The sequence below is a fragment of the Hippocampus bargibanti genome, linkage group LG01, assembly GCF_051943395.1.
Source record: "Hippocampus bargibanti isolate YZ-2025 linkage group LG01, ASM5194339v1, whole genome shotgun sequence".
NCBI classification, from domain to species: Eukaryota; Metazoa; Chordata; class Actinopteri; order Syngnathiformes; family Syngnathidae; genus Hippocampus; species Hippocampus bargibanti.
Window position 1 is genome coordinate 12,349,619 of NC_142734.1, and position 20,483 is coordinate 12,370,101.

The window sequence follows — 20,483 nt, forward strand, 5'->3', positions numbered from 1 at the left end:
AACGAGTTGATTTGGATGAATTGTGCGCGATCAGAGAGATAGGAGTGAAACCAGCGGAGTGGGATGTGGGTGATGCCTAGGGTGGAAAGTCTGTCGAGAAGGATAGGGTGGGAAATGGTGTCAAAAGCTGAGGTCAGGTCGAGAAGAATGAGGATGGAGAGTGAACCGGCATCGGCTGCCATAGAAAGATCATTCGTGATTTTTATGAGAGCTGATTCAGTACTGTGGCGGGGGCGGAAACCAGACTGGAATTGTTCGTAGAGGTTATTGTGAGTGAGGTGTGAGTGAAGCTGGGAAACAACTGTCTTTTCAAGAATTTTGGCGATGAATGGAAGGTGGGAAATTGGACGTAGGTTATTGAAATCGTTTGGGTCTGAGCCAGGTTTTTTCAAGATTGGAGTGACAGCTGCGGTTTTGAGTGGGATAGGAACAATTCCAGTTGATAATGAGGAGTGAATAATAGTAGAAATAAATGGGAGAAGAGAGGGTAGGCAGGACTTGATAAGGATAGTGGGGAGGGGGTCGAGTTGACAGGAGGAGTTCTTGGATTTAGTGATAATGTCTGAGATTATAGAGGGATGGGGGAGTGCAAAAGCGGAAAAAAGTTTGGAAGGAGTAGAAAGGCTGGGAGAAGGGGGGCGGACAGAGGACCCGAGGTGCTGATGGATTTTGTTGATCTTTTCGCTAAAAAACATCAGCAGAGTGTTGCATGTCTCAGAGGAATAAAAGTGTAACAAGTAAAGGTAACACAATAATAATGTTTTTTTTTAAAATAATTTTTTCTATGCTACAGTTTGTATATATAAAGAATGCTGACATGACATTTTAAACAAAACACGTTAACTGTTGCCAATCAAATGGTGAATAAAATACTCTGTAGAGTTCATGTGTTTGTAAATCGGACTATGATGACGTCAGTGCCTCACCAGCCATGAACCTCACCAGACGTCACTGGTTTTAAATAATAATGTTCAAACTTTTACACGATAAATAACACGGATTTACATGTTAAATGTTTTTTTTATCCTGATGTGGCAGCATTACGCTTGCGTGGATAACAGCAAGAAAAACACGTATTTCGAGAAATTCGAGGCTTGGAATAGTAGCGCATGCTCGTCTGAGGAAAAACGCGAAATGTGCGGCAGGGATTGTGTGACGTGCTGGGAGGAGTTTGGAGTGCTCGAGCCAGCCAAACTTTTGCGTTTGCGCGTGTAGGCGACGCCACGCCTCTGTTCGTACGTGCACAACGCGCACTCATTTCACTTCAAACTCATTCTCGCCAGTATCACCTTTGCTGCCAAATTCGTACTTCTACATCTTGTTATTGGCGAGTGCGTTCTTTTTGTAAGACGCATTCGCGGACCAACCCAGCGGCGGCAGAGCAGCTAAGCCGTCACAAGGTGAGAACGTTTGCCCAGCCAGCAAACTTTCTTTGTCTTTGTTGCACGCAGAAACTTTCAGGGGCATTGCGGGTCGGCCGAATAGCTCCGGCGAAGTTTTGGGATACTTGGCATATTTTGCATCGTTCTTGCCGGTGTTTTGATAATTCGCATCTTACTATGCGTGTGTTTTGGATTGCTTGATCCGTGTTCTCCTTTCACCCCAACGACTCCCCCTCCCAAGTCTTCTCCCAACTTTGCCTGACTTGCTTGCTGTATTATTAGCACAAGCGCTAACCGCCTAGCCTGCCCGCGCGTTAGCTGTCGCTTGTTTTGATTTATTCAATTCATTTACAGCCGTCAAATATTGTTTTTGACGTCTCTGTTATGACTCTTCTTTTTGTTGCTGTTGTTTAGCTGTTTTGAGCACTCTAGCCTCCTTTATCAACCAACCTAAAGAAAATAAATATTTTTTATTTATTTTTTGTTTGCTAGCAATTGCGAGTCTGATTTGAAAACAAATTTTTACCCTTCCGAAAAAGTTGTTTCCATACTTAATTAAGTTTCTCTGTGCCCACTGCCTAGTAAAGCCGCCTGTTGTGGAGCTCCAACTGAGCCCGTGGATGCTAGTAAAAGCACACGCAAAGCAAAGCCACGAACCTTTATTACTGGGGTGTCCTCATTCAAGCAAGAAGCTTGTTGTCACAGGAGTTGGTCTGCGTGGGTATTGCCAGCGTTTGCTGAGCTCGGTGCTTTATTTAGCTCGGTGGCCGCTAGCCTGGATCCCCACTGCACTCAACCACTGACCTTTTGGTTATAGTGATCTCGATATAGCATTGGTGTCAAACTCATTTCTGTAGCGGGATGCATTGTAGTTGTGGTTTCCCTTGGAAGGCTGATATGATTTTTGGGAAACCATATACAGTACAATACATGCAATACAATACATACACACACTGCATGCACAGTGCAGAACGAATATGTGGATAACTAGTTTAAAGCCAGAAGTCAAGAATAGTGACTGTTACTGTGGATTACATAGGATAGTTTGAAATTTTGGTTCAGAGTTCAGAAAGCATCATGGAACTTCGAAAAAGGTGTGGAGACATGATCTGGCCCATGGCCCTTGGCTTTGATACCTGTGCTATATACGATCCCGACTTTCCAAGAAGCATCAAATGTACATTTTCACACAGAATGCGCTATTAACACTATTCAAATGCCCTTCTTGGTCAAAACACACTCTTCTCTTGTCTGTTGCACCTTTTTTAAACCACTAAGAATACATCGGTCTCAATTTTAGGTCCACCTCCATAATCTATTAAGGTTTATTTAAATCTCAACATTAAGTACCTCCCAATTAAGTTATTAAGTATTAGCTGCTTTGGTTTAATATCGATTTGGTGACCTTAAAGTGTTTCAGGTGCAAATTGAACTTTTGAAATATATTATTACAACAAGTGATATTTTAATTCTCAAGCATTTCATTTTTTTTCCAAGAGCTGAGCGACTTAAAACAAGTAGCGCATTTTTTATTAATTTATTTTTTAAGCAGCTTAATAATACGTCTGTGTAAGCTCTCAGTCGTACAGGAGTGGTCCATCGATGAGAAGGTTTCGGACGAAACCATGCAATGTTGTCTTGTACCACATTAAACAAAAACAGAGCATCAATCTTGGAAAACACACGTATTTCAAAAAGATGTAGATGAGAATCCAGAAGGAGTTGATTGAAAAATCCTCCCATTTATTTGAATGCACCTTGCGTAGTGCATACCACAATTACGCATCAACCATTTGTAAATCTTCGTTTCTAAGGTGCATTATAAGGAAATTTCTAAGGCCACCAATTTTGGATGGCATCAAGGTACTTTGGACCGTTTCAACTGATGTAAAGATGTTTTTCAAGCCATTTTAGACTGTCATTGTATATTTTGCGCACTGATTGCCCTTTGCTGGGACACGATCATTAAGATTACGTTTTTAATTACATTTGTGCAGCGAGGGAGATGTTTGTGCAACATTGAGCTATGACGACACCAGAAGGACATTTGTGGTTATTTGCTCTACCTCCATGTATGGGGATTTTTGTGCTTGCAATCTCATAACTGTTTAAATCTATAATATGTGTTTGTAGCGCACTGACCATAGTTGTATGTGATATTTTGCATTATTTAGTTGCTGTGACATTTAATGTTTGTTGTAAATTGCAAGGTTGTAATGTTTTCTAACTACCAACCGTGCCAGCAAAACACAAATAGACTGCATAAATATGCAATTTGCTTTACATGATGTGAGTGAAATGATCTGAGGCAGCGTAACATTCAGTGAACTGAATCGCCAATCCGACATGCCACAATAATATTTAACGGCCACACAATGTGGCAATGTATTTTTTTGACAATTGTAGAAATTAAGTAGTAACAGTGACACTAAAGAAAGCTGTTGGGCTACTCCGATGCCCTGTTTCTCTGTACATGAGCTCGATTTCATTACTCCTCTGTCTCACCTTGTTTTTCCCAATCGTGCTCAAGAATCTGACAAAATAAATGCAGTCAAATGTTTCTTTTTGTCCATCTGAATCTTCTATTTTGTCAAATGATTGTGTGTAAATGGGCGGAGTCTTGCTATGCTTTGTAACTGATTTTTTTTTTTTTTTTTTTGGGGGGGGGGGGTTTACCTATTGCTCGATGTGTGCAGTGATATGGGCAACAACAGTATGTGAGGATGCAAGAGGATTTTGCCCAAAGCCCCTGTTTGCCCCTGTTTCATGTGATTATGTTGCATTACTGACTCTGTGATGAGTTTACTACGAACACTGACAGCAAACCTAGAATTGGCTGAATAAATGTGTTGTCTGGTTCACATGGCGGGAGTGAAGTGATCTAAGCCAGTGTAACACTCAGCGAATCAATCGCCATGTGACATGCCGCGGTAATATTTGACACCAACCTAATGTGGCAACGTTTCTCTCTCTCTCTCTCTCTCTCTCTCTCTCTCTCTCTCTCTCTCTCTCTCTCTCTCTCTCTCTCTCTCTCTCTCTCTCTCTCTCTCTCTCTCTCTCTCCCTCGCTCTTCATCACAAGTACTATTATAATTAACACTACCGTGTTATCAAAGTTGTACGTTCAGTGAATGCACTGTGCCCAGACTCCTGCTCATCATGCAGTAATTTTAGTGCATATACAGTACTCAAAGGCCTTCTGCAATACTATTATACTTGAAATTGCAATCCCTCAGTTAGTGAATGTGAACCTCTGTGCGACTGAACGATGCATTGAACAAATCATTTTGATAATTTTATTCCGTGACTGCAGTAAAAGAGCCGCCAATCTCATCAACAGCACAAACAAACCTGGAAAAAACAACATCTTCCACTCAAAGACCCCCCTGTATATCACAATGTTCTCTAAGCCTTTGCTCTCTCCGAATCATGTCGCTCTGGGTCTGCCTGATTTCCATGGCAACAGCACAGTACTGTCAGTAGTGATTGAAAATAGGAAAGCCCTGTGCCAAATGTCCAACTAGCGTCCACCGCAGCAATGGAAGCTGCGCGACCACACTGATCCTCTCTGGATCAACTGTGGCGTGAAGCATGCTGGCCACTTTCTGGAAAACATTACGCACCAGCCGGGGTTCTCTTGCAGATGTCTGTTCGTGTCTTTCGAGCAGACTTGGAGCATCCTCAACAATAACACAAGAATGTGTAATTTCCTCATGTGGCCTGTGCAGACAACTGATCAGTTTTTTTTAAGTTAACATGAAGTCGATTTTAGTTCATAACCAGGGCTGTTTGCTAAGGAAAGAGACCAATTACATTAGAGCTGATTTTGACACCATGTCACTAGTTATCACAGCGTTAAACTGATGATTATCATATAACTACACCCAATAAAGCAGGAAAACCTCTGTGTTCTAGTTTCTTGGCATTTTAGTAAATATGGCCGAGGTACACACTGAAAAATCGTTGAAAGGGCTTTCTCCTGGTTTCGAGCTTTCCTGACTAAGGAAAAAAACAAAATGATTTAGTTTTTTCAATTATCTTGTGTTCTGCAGGGTTTTAAGAGTGAACAAAACTTTTGCTCCTAATACAGTGTGTTCATTTACAAAATCATGAGATTTTATAAGGTGATTTGAGTTTTTTTTTAATCTTGCTAACTTCCTTACAGTATCGGGATAATTATTGTTTTGTGAGGTTCGTCTAAATGATATCGTCTTATCACATTTGGGTATCGTTATATCCCTAAAAGCAGCCATAGTGACGCCATCTGACTTGAGGGAAACTGCAACACATTTAAAAAAACGCATGTGGGTGCGTGAATATAAAAGTCAACTGTTGCCTATATTGTTTTAGTCGTTCCCCACACAAGTATAAAGAAGCCTAAATAATTCCGTATTGCAAGTGCAATCTGTGATTGACACATTCGCTCACTTTCAGATGACAGAAAAGGTTGCAACGCATATTTTGCTACAAACCAAAAATAGACGATTACGTATGAATATGTTTATCTGATAATGTCATTCATATGCAATTATGGTTGAGTTTATTATAATGTAAAAATCATTGGACACCTCAATGAATGCTAATGTTCAAACTGTGTTTTCAAGGTGTGGCTGGAGCCGTCATCATTGCGTCGGAGTGGAGTTGCCGTAGCAGCCCTGACGGGGCGCAGGAGGAGGGCAGTGGCGATGGACTTGGTGACGGGGCAGACCGGGGCTTGGACGGCGACCCTGAAGGGGTGTGGAGTCCTGACATTGAGCAGAGCTTTCAGGAAGCTCTGGCCATCTACCCTCCTTGCGGCAGGAGGAAGATTATACTTTCGGATGAGGGCAAGATGTATGGTGAGGAAAAGCAAATGACTCAAACTTCCACTTTCTTTTCAAATTACAAGTGAACAGCAGCCAAGTGAACATTCTTAATTCTTAATGTCTTGAGTTTATTGTGACTGCCGTGCATGATTTGCCTTCTGCATTTTATTCCCAAAAAGTATGCTCAACTCAATAACTGGTAGCATTATCAGCAAATACGACATTTGTAGCAATGAGCATGCACATACGGTTGAACATACGTTTGTTTGCATGTACAGTGAGACCTCGGCTTACAAACACTTTAGCTCACGGACTTTTCGCCTTACGAACATTAAATTCACGAGAATATAATCTTGGCATACAAACTAGTTTTTGACGGACGAACCAAACCACACAGCGACACGGTGGCTGGTGGACTAGTTTAGGCAGATAAACAGCGCCACGGTGGCTGACGGACTAGTTTTCCACACCCACTTTCAGTGCAGACGTGGTTTGCTATTGAGTGGAGTACTTTTGCTATTATGGGAATGAAAAAAAACCCCACCACAGGCTAGTGTTAAATCGAAGAAGACACAAAAGAAAATTACGGTCGAGCAGAGAGAGGGGATCATTGAAAAACACGAACGAAGTGTGCGTTTGTGTGACTTAGCGTCCCAGTTCCAGTATGCTAAGTCGACCATTGCTACGTGTGGCTAAGGGTGTTTCTGTATTGTCTAAGCAACGGTCTCGGGCCAAAGAAGAGTTTGAAAAACTTCTGTTGATCTGGATTAACGAAAAGCAGCTAGCATGGGACCGTGTGAGTGAGGGTATTGTCGCCGAGAAAGCCGGGCAAATTCACTCTGATATCATCAAGAAGCAACTACATTAACAACTTTTGGCTTTTATAATTACTTTACTCTGCCCCCCCAACCTGAGAGTAGGGACCTATCATAGCTGTGTCCGGCGCCACCATGTCTGGACATTAGGGATATATAAATAGGGCCGATACGACCAGTCAGACTTTAGTTCGCTGACGAAGCCTCTTGGATAGGAGGCGAAACGTCCGAAACCTTCAAAATTGTACAGTTGACGGCTGAAGAAACCTTCTCATCATAGGACATAGTTCATAAGCAAAGTCGCGGCAGTGAGCTTCTCACATTTTGCTGTAACAAATTTCTTTCCACTATTTTGTGGGAAAATAAATCTGGTCATTACAATGTAGTTTACATTATAACAGTGTTTTTTGAATGCGAAATCAACAAATGGAAAGTGAATTATGTGCAATCACATCTTTGAATGTGAATGTTCGAGGGGTCAAAATGTTGTAAATTGGGTATGTCGAAAAGAGACTCGACTGTATTTTCTGCAGTGAGTACATAGATGAGCAGCTGTTTGGATGTGGTTGGAATGGAAGGGGAAGACTGAGAGTAAAAGCTGACCAGGCAGTTTATCCCAACCACATTTGAGAAGCCTATTAACTACGGTGTCCTGCATTCTGTTTTTCCCCCTCCCTTTTTTGCTTCATCTCCCTTGGCCATCCGCCAGCAACAACTACCAATGTTGCCTTCAATTTAGGCAAGTCTATAAAAGTCCAGCAGCAGTCTGAAGTTAATCCTCCATATGCTTCAGACTATTTTTACTGTCATGTTCAAAATTGGTGCTTCATTTCACATTTACTTTGGCACACAAACATTTTTTTCATAGGTGCTAAAGAATTGTTGAATGTTGAATGTGAATGAAAAACTCATGCAACACAGTGGTAAACATGAGCCTGCCCCAACTTTTTAGAACGGTCCCATAAAATTCAATGTTAACTTTTTTTTGCTTTAAAAAAAAAGTAGTATCACTTTGAACATATATCTTTGTAGTGTATTAAATTCTTAATTTGTGTGTGCATTTATGTATGTGTGTAAATATTTCTCTCTCTCTCTCTCTCTCTCTCTCTCTCTCTCTCTCTCTCTCTCTCTCTCTCTCTCTCTCTCTCTCTCTCTCTCTCTCTCTCTCTCTCTCTCTCTCTCTCTCTCTCTCTCTCTCTCTATATATATATATATATATATATATATATATATATATAGTCTCGTTATATATATTATAGTAAAAACACATATAAAGTATCGTTATATCGATATTCAAGGGAGTCCGAAAAATATCGATATAACCGGGACTATCGATATATCCGATACCCTATTTGCATGTAATTTTCTCCGTGCGTGCATATAAATAGTATCGATATAACCGGGACTATCGATATATCCGATATCGATATAACGAGACTTTACTATATATATATATGTATATATATATGTATATATATATATATATATATATATATATATATATATATATATATATATATATATATATATATATATATATATATGTATGTATGTATGTATGTATATATATATATATATATATATATATATATATATATATATATATATATGTATGTATGTATGTATGTAATATATATATATATATATATATATATAAAATATATATATACACACACAGTGAGACCTTGGCTTACGAACTTAATTGGTTCCCAGACAGTGTGTAAGGCGAAAAGTGTGTATCCCCAAAAAAAATCCCATAGGAAACCATTAAAATGAGAATAATCCGTTCCCAGGTTTCCATAAAATATCATTTTCAACTAAATAAACCTTAAAACTACACACAACATACCTTATTCTATGTATAGTAAATGTGCTATTGTATTGTAATGAAAGAAATGCACTCTATGATAAAGTCAAACGGAAACAAATTGTTTCCGTTTGACAATATTTGCCATCCAACGGTGAGTTATGTGGAGTCCCATTGTGATGTCATTTCTCTTTTTCCCTTGTAGGTCGAAACGAGCTGATAGCTCGCTATATTAAGCTACGGACAGGAAAGACACGCACACGCAAACAGGTGCGCATGCCTTGACGGTTTCATTTTTGTAACCTATGAGTGATTGTTCATTGTCATGTGGCATCTCTCCCTTATTAAAAAAATGTAAACCCTCCTTGTGGAGATGTTATCCTCCCTTCTAATGTTAACCTTGGCCAATAGGTGTCTAGTCACATTCAGGTTCTGGCCCGCAAGAGGGTGCGTGAATACCAGGCGAGCATCAAGGTGGGCGGCCGCCGAATAAAACTCATCCCTCTGAGCTTATCTTCTGTCTTCTTTCTCTTTTCCTCTTCTTCCTGTCTTCTTTGCTGCATTCCGAACTTGACGATCCGCCTTCAGGTCTCTAGTCACCTGCAGGTCTTGGCCAAACGAAAATCTCGTGAGATTCACTCTAAGCTGAAGGTACACGCTCTGTGTTACTGCAATGCTTCCTGATCTGCCCTGTACGGCAACCCAATTCGCATTAACACTGTCATTGAGCCCAGGCTGACTGGCATGCCTTGACGTCGTATAACCTTCTTTGCTACAATTAAAATGAATACATTTCTTAAAGGACAACCGACATCTCCGGACAAGTTGTGTCCATAATTTGTAAAATGGCTTCAAATGACTTCTTCTGAGCGTATTTTACAAAGATTCCAGCGCATATAGCTATATTTTACATTTTAAGAACATTCCGGAAGTCTTGTTTTTGAGTTGGTGACGAGTCCGTACGTGACGTCACTGAAGGAACGCCCCTGACCGAAAAAAGGACACATTGTAGCAGTCCTTCCATCACGTCAATATATTTTGCTGTACTTGTTTGGTCTTAAAATGTCATGTTGCACCAAAAAGAGCCAGAAGGGGGCGACGAAGCTCCATGTAATGAATTTATCAGCCTGTGGAAACGGGCTGATTAATTCCTCACACGGAGCTTGGTCGCTATTTTCTGCCTCTTTTTTGGTGATACATTTCCCCCCAATGTTGCCTCAAAATGGCACGGAATTAATTATTTAATCGATTGCAAACATGTATGCTTTCCTCTTCAGAACTATTTGAATCATATTCATAACTGGATGCGTAACAAGAAAGCATATTCTCCGAATCTGAAGCCATTGTTTTGATTTTCGAGCAATGCAAGACGTCTTGGCGCGACGTCACGAACTAGAGGCGGGACTTTCTGAAAATGTCCAATTCGCAGGTCAATTTTTTGCAGATTTTGGACACTTTAAGTCATTTTTATTGGTGTTTTGCATTTGAATAAAAATATCAGCCTTTGTGTTTTGGGTATTTTAGATTCTATAAAACATTTTTCTGATGTCAGTTAGGAAACAAAAAAGTGATGTCGGTTGTCCTTTAATGTATAGATAAGGGACTAAAGGCAATGCATGATCAGGCCTTTTGGATTTTGAATACCAACAATTAATAGCAATGAATGGATCTTTTATGTTAAGAAAAATGTGTTTCAAATTTTGATGTACGGTTATTCAGTTTGTTCTGCGTTTGTCTATTAACGGCTGAGTTAATCTTTGGTCGGTTACTTTTAGAAGCTCAGCTTAATTATATTTTAGCTTGTTTTCTTTCCACACTCTCCCTCTCTCTCTCCCTCCATCTCTTTATCTCTCTATCTATAAACATGTATGCATGTTGCCATGCCGTTTGCATGAGATTGAGTTGCTATCACATGACCCAGCTTGCACCCGCACTAATGTGTGGTGAGGTTTTCTTGAGTGTCGTCAATGCATTCTGGGAACTCTTTCTGCCTTGATGCATTTCTCCATATTCACGCTTGGACGTTTCCCTCAGCTCTTCAGATCTTCACTGATTTTTCTTGTGGTTTTACCATTCCCAGTAATCAAATTTCTTTCTCAGCCAAATATGTCTAAATACCTGTTTGTGGTCAGTTAGTTAATGTTCTAATCTTGCATTACAGTCTCCCTTTCTGTCATTGTAATTATGTGTTTTAGTTTTACGTATGTTGGACAGTACTATTAAATGTAGCAGGATGGTTCCCCTTTTTTGACAAACGGCTCCATTACTCAAACGATGCTCTTTTTCTTTTTGACGTTTCTTCTTTGCCGTAGGCCATGAACTTGGTAAGTTTTGGACATACTACAGTACTCTGCTTTTATGCTTAATTGTTGGCCTCACAGTTAACAATAAATGCAGTGCAACTTCTCCATCAAAAAGATCGGCTTATGTATGTTTCTTTATTTGAAGTGGCTTTAGTATCATAATGGTGGTGGCTATAATTTCCTCTACTAGCACCTCCAGCTTTAGCATCACACTGTATCTCATCTGCTTTGCACTCTGTTCTGAATTTGTCTTAGTTATTGCATCATGCAGAAGGAATTTATTTGAAGATATGCATGTTCAGTTATTGGAAGACTCAAATTTATTTTTAGGTGTGAATGTGAGTTTCTTGCCATTACGCCAAGCTTACCAATACATTTTCGATAGGCTTCAAGTTGTGTTTTTTGTTTTTGTTTTTGTAATGGACAGATGGAGTATTTTTGTTTGCAGGCTGGCTTGCTGTCAAGAGTAGCCATGAATGATAACGCTTTGGAATGTTGAGTTCGTAGGTCTGGCTTTGTCCAGTTGGAACAACAACCATTTTATTCATGTTCAGGACCAGGTTTCCAAAGACAAAGCACTACAGACAGTGGCCAACCTTTCATCAGCTCAGATTGTGTCTGCGAGTGTGATGAAAAGCCAAGCTTCTTTCCCTCCACCAGTCAGGGTACGAAGACACACACCGACATACTCACACATCTGGATGAAAGACTGTAGTCAAGATTGCTCTTTCCCCTCTCCGCTGTTTTCCTTGGTCTAGTTTTGGCCGGGCCATATGGCAGGACAGCCTGGACATTCTCAGGAGTAAGCATCCTTTGTACATCACATGCATCACGGGTGCAGTTTTTCAATCAGTATTTTTTTATTTATTTTAGCATCAAGCCCTTTGCACAGCCCCCATACACAACACTAGCGGCTCCTGTCCCTGCACCCATCAGTAAGTATAGAACTCTTAGTAACTGTAGAGCAGCGCATGACATGGGGGAGAGTATACAATTGAACTGAAAAGAGAAATATATTAATGACCCATGTGATGTAATAATTTGCTATAAAGTAGTACCAAATGGAAAAGTCAACATGGGCATGCGATCAATGTCAAGGGTTTTCCAAAACAAAAAGAAGTAACAAATTGCACATTTATTGTACTGTACAGTGATGACTCTGCTACATGATGTTCTTTTCTCTTAAAATATCTATCCAATGACACTTGCTCTCACTCCCATAGCCAAATCACTAGATTTCACAGCGTCCTTATTCTTTAATATCGTACTGATCGTAGATTTCGCCATGCTGTATTCCCTACCAGGGGTGCTCAATACATCGACCGTGATCGACCAATCGATCTCCATGGTAATATTGGTAGATCGCAAGAGAAGGTGATGTGACATTGTCAGGAACTGACGCTTAACAAATCAAGTGGAGTTCTTTTGAAAAAAAACTCGACGTCAGCCAATCAGCCATCCCTTTATTTAATTGATACACCGGAGAACCAATCTCACTGAGAGACTCACTGCGAGCTCAAACAAAGCCCCTTCGTTGCAAAGTGAACAAGGATGTCGTTAGTTACATCCCAATTTTTCGCTCGGTTTTCCCCTTAAACGTAAGAGAGTATAAAAAAAGTGGAAGAGTTGGACAAAGTAAGAAGAAAAAACAACGTATCACTTTCATACGGAATGAGAGGATGACTTTTTTTCACAATGACATTTTCATGTGCGGTTGTCTCGTCTGCCAGTTATCAGAGTGTACTCAGGTAATGGCAAACAATTGACATAATTATGTTGTGTTGTGCAACATATGCGGATATACATCAACATAAATTGCAATAATCTTCACTATATTTCTCAATAAATATAATGAGTAGGTCATTTTGACTTGGTCATTTCAAAAGTAGCTCCCTTGCTGTATAAAGTGTGAGCGCCCCTGCCCTAGCCAGATCAGACACTCGCACACCTCCTTCATATTTCGCTATTATTTCTTTCTTAAATGCAATAGTTGTACGCACTACTTTACATTTTTCACTTGTAGCAGCACTTACTTTCTTTGGAGGCATGATTAGGGGCTAAAACTCTTCGTACACCTATATTAAACGCGAGAGCAAAACGCAGCACGTCCGCAAGCGACAACAGTTGGTCACGAAGAGAGCGATACACCCGTACGCCGCTCAGCATCCCACCCTCGCGTACGCACTCACGGGTCGCACCGGCGTTCGAAATCCCATTGTTGTTCGAACTACGAAGCAAGAATTTCTCGAATATTTTGTTCGGACTCCGATTTGTTCGAGCTGTGAGTCGTTCGAAAACCGAGGTTCCACTGTACTTTATTCTTACTTGTGACCTATTCTTTGCTTCTTCTATTTTGAAAATTACCACATGATTCACTTTGACAGTGCTTTATTTACGACGTTATATCAAAGGTTAGCAGAAACCCATTTCCATCTGTTTGGCAGGCTACGAGTCCCTAGCTCCCCCTCGCCCGGCAGCAATCGCAGCGCCTGTGTGGCAGGACAGAACCATCGCCTCAGCGAAACTACGGCTTCTGGAGTACTCTGCTTTTATGGAGACTCAGAAAGACAACGAGATGGTACCTTTCGTCGTCACTGTGCAACTTCAGTTCCATCTTTTCTTTGTTTCCTTGCTCTTCTTACATTTGCTCATTTCTTCTTGCAGTATAAGCATCTGTTTGTGCATATTGGCCCATCCAACCCCAGCCACAGTGACCCGGTGCTGGAGTCCATAGACGTCAGGCAGATTTACGACAAATTCTCTGAGAAGAAAGGAGGTCTCAAGGAGCTGTATGAGAACGGGCCCCACAATGCTTTCTTTCTTGTGAAATTCTGGGTTAGTAAACTTAACATAGCATTGAGGGAAAAAAAATCACAACATGGGATCCATAGGAATTTCAATCGATTCAAAATAGTGACGTGAGTTATGGGATTATACTTTACTAATCCACAAGGGTGAAGAAAATAGCAATGTAACAGTTTTGATACAGTTTCATTTTCCTTTCTAAATGGTTATGTTTGATGAGGGCCTGCTTTGTAAACATGTCACATTTTGTCAATGCTTTATTTAGGCAGATCTTAGCAGTGATCTTGAGGAAGGTTCCGGTGCATTCTACGGTGTGAGTAGCCAATACAGTGGAACGGAGAATATCACGATCAGCGTCTCAACAAAGGTCTGCTCCTTTGGCAAGCAAGTGGTGGAAAAAGTCGAGGTAAGCAAAGCAACCCACATCGGCTTTTAAATGTGAGTCGACTTTCTCTTTTCTCCTTGCTCACTCCAGACAGAGTACGCACACTCAGAGGGAGGAAAGCACATGTTCCGTATCCATCGCTCGCCTATGTGTGAATATATGATCAATTTCATCCACAAACTCAAACATCTACCAGAGAAATATATGATGAATAGCGTGTTGGAGAACTTCACCATACTACAGGTTAGTAAACTTGTCCTGTTGGGGATACATTAATGCCGCAATTAAATTATTTCACCCTGATGAGAGCAAAGTAAATTAGCAATTACTGTATGTTTACGGTCACAAGAGTGTGTTAATTCATTCGTAAAACCCACCTGTGAGATTTGGTCCTGGGCCACGAGTGGGTGACCTAATTCACCTCTTAAAAACACCATCAAGTCAGAAAGTAACATACAAAATAAACGGTATGCAACAATAATGGTATTTGTGGCATTAAATAATATATTATTAACATATTTAACCATTATAGACCATTATTACTGAAGCAAAAAATACAGTTATGTGTTACAACAAAACCTCAACACAACAAGATAGCAGTCCACTACCATTATGTATTAAAGGACAATCGCCCCCTCTGGGCAAGTTGTGTCCATACTTTGTAAAATCACTTCAAATGACTTCGACTGAGCGTATTTTACAAAGATTCCACTGTTAATAGCTATATTTTACGTTTTAAAGGACAAACAATGTCCCTTTTTTGTTTCCTAACTGACATCAGAAAAAACCTTTTATATCATCTCCAATACCCAAAACACGCAGTATGATACTTTTAGTCAAATGCAAAACACCAATAAAAATGACTTAAAGTGTCTAAAAAGTACTTCAATTTAAAACCGGAAGTGGCCAGTTTCAGAAGGTCCCACCCCCATGTTCGTGGTGTCACGGCAAGACGGCTTGCCTTGCTCGAGAATCAAAACAATGACTTCAGATTCGGAAAATATGCTTTCTTGTTACTCATCCAGTTATGAATATGATTCAAATAGTTCTGAAGAGGAAAGCATACATGTTTGCAATCGATTAAAGAATTTATTCCGTGTCGTTTTGGAAATATAGCACCGAATGTGTGTCATCTGGAGGGGGGGTGGAAATGTAGCACCGAAAAGAGGCAGAAGAAGGCGACAAAGCTCCGTGGAAACGGGCTGATTAATTCCTTACAGTTTTGTCAGTGAATATCAAATAGATGCTCGGTGCCACACACAAGGATTCACTATCGCATTATTTGTGTTTTCCTTCTTATTTCGCCATCAACACGAAGTTTTCAGACCAAACAAAGTATTGCAAAATGCATTGAGGTGATGCAAGGTATGTCCTTTCTCGCTGAGGGGCGTTCCTTCAGTGACGTAGGGTGAGGACTCGTCACCAATTCAAAAACAAGACTTCCGGAATATTCAGCGTGAGTCTTAAAACGTAAAATATAGCTATTTGCGGTGGAATCTTTGTAAAATACGCTCAGTAGAAGTCATTTGAAGCCATTTTACAAAAAATGGACACAACTTGTCCGGAGACGTCGGTTGTCCGTTAAGACTCGTGCTGAATATTCAGGAAGTCTTGTTTTCGAGTTGATGACGATCCCCTACGTGACGTCACATTTGGGTCGCCCCTGACCGAGAAAATGACACACAATGCATTTTGCGGTACTTTGTTTGGTCTGAAAACTTCGTGTTGATCGTGTTGATGGCGAAATTAGAAGGAAAACACATAAATAAAGTGATGGTGAATCGTTGTGTGTTGCACCAAGACTACTACAGTAAAGTCTCGTTATATCGATATCGGATATATCGATAGTCCCGGTTATATCGATACTATTTCTATGCACGCACGGAGAAAATTACATGCAAACAGGGTCGGATATATCGATAGTCCCGGTTATATCGATATTTTTTCGGACTCCCTTGAATATCGATATAACGAGACTTTACTGTATTTGATATTCGCTGACACAATTTCCCAGCAGACAAATCAGCCCATTTCCTATGGAGCTTGGGCGCCATCTTGTGCATTTTCTGGGACTCTACATTGCAGTCCAGACGCCTCAAAATGACACGGAATGACTTCTTTAATCGATTGCAAACATTTATGATTTCCTCTTCAGAACTATTCAAATCATATTCATAACCGGATGAGTAACAAGAAAGCATCTTCTCCAAATCTGAACTCCGTAAGCCCATTGTTTTGTTTCGTGAGCAAGGCAAGACGACTTGGCGTGATGTCACAAACTGGGGGTGGGACTTTCTGAAAATCCCCAGTTTTGAGCTGATTTGTTGCTGATTTTGGACACTTTAAGTCATTTTTTATTGGTGTTTTGCATTTCACTAAAAATATCAGCCTGCGTGTTTTGGGTATTTTAGATGCTATAAAACGTTTTTCTGATGTCAGTTAGGAAACAAAAAAATGGTGTTGGTTGTCCTTTAAGAGAAAAACCTTAAATTGTACTCACCGATGATGCTGATGCAGGGGTAGAAGACTTTTTTTTCCCTTCAGCTTTTTTAAGAAAGTTGTTCCACAAAATATTACGTGTTGAAACAGGCCACCCGGTTACTGTGTTGGTTGATTTAGCCTCATAAAATCCAGTTGTTGTAAAAAATGAGAATGGACAACTTTCAAGCAGCAATTCAAAGTGCAGCATGTGCTCATTTTGTGGAATAATATCTAAAACCTGACTTTTTACAACAAATTAGGCCCCCAGTTCCTCCTCCTTTATTGAGTCCATCTTGCTTACATTTTCATTTACTTGAGAACTTCATTTCATCTCTGTCAGTGTTACTTGTGATTCTATTTTTCTGGCGCTAGTGCTTTGACGGGCTCTGACCTGAGCTTTCTCCTATCTTCCACCAGGTGGTGTCCAACAGGGAAACTCAGGAGACTCTGTTGTGCATAGCGTTTGTGTTTGAAGTGTCCACCAGTGAACATGGCGCACAGTACCACGTTTACCGACTAGTTAACGATTAGCAAGTATCAAAAATACATCGACTATCCTTGACATTTGCAGCCTTTGTATCCAGATTGACACCAACAAACCACGTATGCCTCACCATCACAGTCCTAACTTGATATTTGAAACACTAAAGTGGGAAACGCGTGTCATGTATTTGAGTGTAAATAATCCATCCATGTTCTGTCACGTCGTACTCTTTCACTACTTTTCCGAGTATTTTTGTCAAATTCACAGAAGAATAACATGACTCCAAGAGAAAATCTCTGCAGAATTTGAATAGTTTGTGGGGAGTTTTTTTCTCAGTATGATGATGCATAAGAAGTCAGCACCATCATTCCCAGCAACATTGATGCGTCATCGACTGCCTATGACTTCGAATATACAGCAAGTACACAGCACACCTCATATCTTTTAAGAGGTGGAGTAGAAATAGTGATAATGAGGTTGTGCAAGTGTGCACACCCTATTAAACTGGGATTTGGCGGTGTTCACAATTAACCAATCACATTCAGACTTGTCAAGTGGGAGGCATCACACTTCTGCAACCATGATAGCTGCTTTTAATGACCCCCAAAAAGTTCTGATATTCTAGTAGGCTTTTCCTGACATCTGTTTGCTTTCTTCCAGATAGCCTGGTGGATTTGTGTTAACACTGACTGGTGCTTTTAAAGTGTTCATAATTAAAACAAAATCATCCCCAAAGCTGCCATCATCACGTGTCATTGTAACTATGGTTGTTTTTTGGTTGCTTCAAACAACTTGAGGGTTTTTAGCCAATTTCGTATTAAGTGGACCATAATAAAACGTCCCCTTGTGGGAGTGATTGTTTTTGGATGTCGCTGGGCTTGAATAAAACTTCAATTTTGCCAACCTTCCCCATTACCCTGACATATGGGGGACTGCGAATGTATTGGACTGCCAGTACTTGCCAGTAATTCCTGCAGCTCTTTCAATCTTGCTTTTGGGCTCTTGGCCCTCGTGACCAGTTTGTGTTTTCAACAATTTGGATGAATGTGCAGTTCTTGGCACTGGCACCAGTGTGGCAAATGTCCCCCACCTGATGATGACTGTTGCGTTTTATATTATACTGAATTCCTTGGAATTTACGTTACAATTTTCTTTTCAATTTACCTTTTGAACAATGAAATCCCAAGGATGGAGCGGGAACACTCATTCACCATAGCACATCCTTTCAAAGATGTCAGGATAAAGCCCTGTAGAACACCTGAACATTATATGGAGTTAATCAGGCGCATTCTGTGTCAACTGTGTGCTGACTCTTAACAGGAGTTTGAATGTTTGGGTTATTTTGAACATACTAGCCACATCCATATTTATTAGAAAGTCTGCACATTTAGCACAACCACGTGATATCATTGTTTTCATGTTTGCTTCTTAGATTCTTAATTTATTTAATCAATATCATTTATTTAGCCAAGTACAAAAGAAAAACATTGAGATTTCGAAAGCTCTTTTCCAAAAGTAACCTGACCGAAATGGCAGAACAGAATCAAAAGGTTTACAGCAAACGCACAAAATGTATCAATCCCACACTACAAAAGAAACAAATTGAGATTAGACACTTATAAAATCTCAATTTCAAGGCTTTCTGTGCATCATTCAAGGTACAAAGTAAAACGAGGCAGAAATATAAAACTTTCTTAAAATGTCTTGCGACCCTTGTTTGAGTTCAATTTGAGTTTTCAAATCGGAGTGTATTGTGTTAATGTTTGTAAAAGTTTGAAATAATTTGTCAGATTTTTGTTTTTAAATGGTATATCACAAAAACCTGTTATTTGGACAGGGGTGTGTAGGCCAATATCCATTACACAACTATTTTGGATTTTATATTTCATCACTGATATCTTATTGACCACAATAACCGTTTTCAGATGTCCTGTGTCTCGTGACATTTTCTGAGTCAGTCAAATGAAGACAAGTTACAAGAATGATGACACATTAACAGATGAGAAAATATTCATTCAAACCAAGTATGATAAATTGCCTCGCTTAATTGATTGGGAGTAAGAAAAGATCAACTCTCAATAAAGCATTAATGATCGCTTCAGTCGTTACCAACAAACAAAGTCACACAAAGGCTTTGACATTCTGAAAGGAAGACAAATTCCTGCGACTGTTTATTTCCCTTTGCTGCATTTTTCTACCTCCACTTATGTTGGGATTCAAAATGTGCTTTCATAAAGCCCCGACCTGTGGAGCACTGACGTATAGGATGTGTGTACACTACATTTTTAATGGTACGTTTAATAAGCCGAAATTAGCTCATTATACTCTTTTGTTTTTGTAAAAGCAAGCATTTTTACCTGTACTGCTAGCGCTATTTTTTTTGTTTGTTTTTTTTCTTGGCCAGCGTGGAACAGGTGTGGTCCATGCTGCTGTCAGCTGCACGTTACAGGGGTTAAGTCGTCCGAACTGACATTTGTTTTACTTTGTGGAATGTTTTTGACTGTGTACATTTAACCCTGACTAAGCAACAACTGTTAGTTGTCTTGTCATACCCCCATCGACCAACAAGATTATCAGTCATGTGGATGATGATTTTGTTTTTTTCACCATGAAAGTTTGAGCCAACATGTTCACTTGTTAATATCGCATTCACTGTGTGGAACTACGTTCTCGTTCTGTTTTTTGTAAGAGGGGGTCATATTCCTTCTGTCGGTGTATTCACATCTCAGTGCGTTGAATGTGTACCTTTGAGGCTATGCCAATAAAATCAGTCACGGTGTTTGCAGGGCCCAATGAATACTGTCCTTGTTGTTAGGTAGCGTTGCAAATTTGGTAAAACGTCGTTTATTTATTGCCACATATGAATTTTTTTGTGAACGTGGCCATTTCATTTCAAATGCATCATCAAACTAAGGAAGCAATAGGCTTACGTTGAATGTGTACAGCATTTCAGCTGCTAGGTGGCACTATTGCCACATTTATTGGAAGTCTTTTTTTTTTTACATTCCGGTACTGCATACAAATCAGCCCACTTGTTATTGAGTCGACTAAGTAATGTGCCGTATTAGTGCTCGTAAACAAAATGCGGTCACGAGGTCATTTTGAATGGGTGCATCCCTTCATGAGTAAATCAAATGCGAGCTTGAATTTGGGTGACTTCAATGACCAAATGCGCCCGAGTTGAGATTTGATGTTAAGATTGTATGTTTTACTGCGG

General features: G+C 40.0%; 1 protein-coding gene across 4 annotated transcripts; it reads left to right on the forward strand.

The window, feature by feature from the left end:
- Window positions 1-1,215: 1,215 nt before the first annotated feature.
- tead3a (TEA domain family member 3 a) lies at window positions 1,216-20,054 on the forward strand. 4 transcript variants are annotated; one of them, XM_088996625.1, is made up of 14 exons: window positions 1,216-1,400; window positions 5,986-6,219; window positions 9,014-9,078; window positions 9,220-9,282; window positions 9,397-9,459; window positions 11,121-11,132; window positions 11,666-11,776; window positions 11,870-11,913; window positions 11,985-12,046; window positions 13,556-13,689; window positions 13,776-13,946; window positions 14,182-14,322; window positions 14,392-14,544; window positions 17,200-20,054. In XM_088996625.1, exons 2-14 carry the CDS (start codon window positions 6,213-6,215, stop codon window positions 17,311-17,313), a joined length of 1,140 nt encoding a protein of 379 aa, XP_088852751.1. In that variant the 5' UTR covers window positions 1,216-1,400; window positions 5,986-6,212; the 3' UTR covers window positions 17,314-20,054. The 4 variants fall into 4 exon arrangements, with proteins under 4 accessions (XP_088852751.1, XP_088852740.1, XP_088852760.1 ...); XM_088996614.1 differs by having other exon boundaries at window positions 9,220-9,459; XM_088996634.1 differs by lacking the exon at window positions 9,397-9,459.
- The last annotated feature ends 429 nt before the right edge of the window (window positions 20,055-20,483 follow it).

What these genes read in the sequence shown, in the direction of transcription:
- tead3a (XM_088996614.1), top strand. An exon ending in CAGCCTGGACATTCTCAGGA is followed by an intron (nt 11,914 to 11,984) that starts GTAAGCATCCTT and finishes TATTTATTTTAG; the next exon opens with CATCAAGCCCTTTGCACAGC. An exon ending in TCCTGTCCCTGCACCCATCA is followed by an intron (nt 12,047 to 13,555) that starts GTAAGTATAGAA and finishes TCTGTTTGGCAG; the next exon opens with GCTACGAGTCCCTAGCTCCC.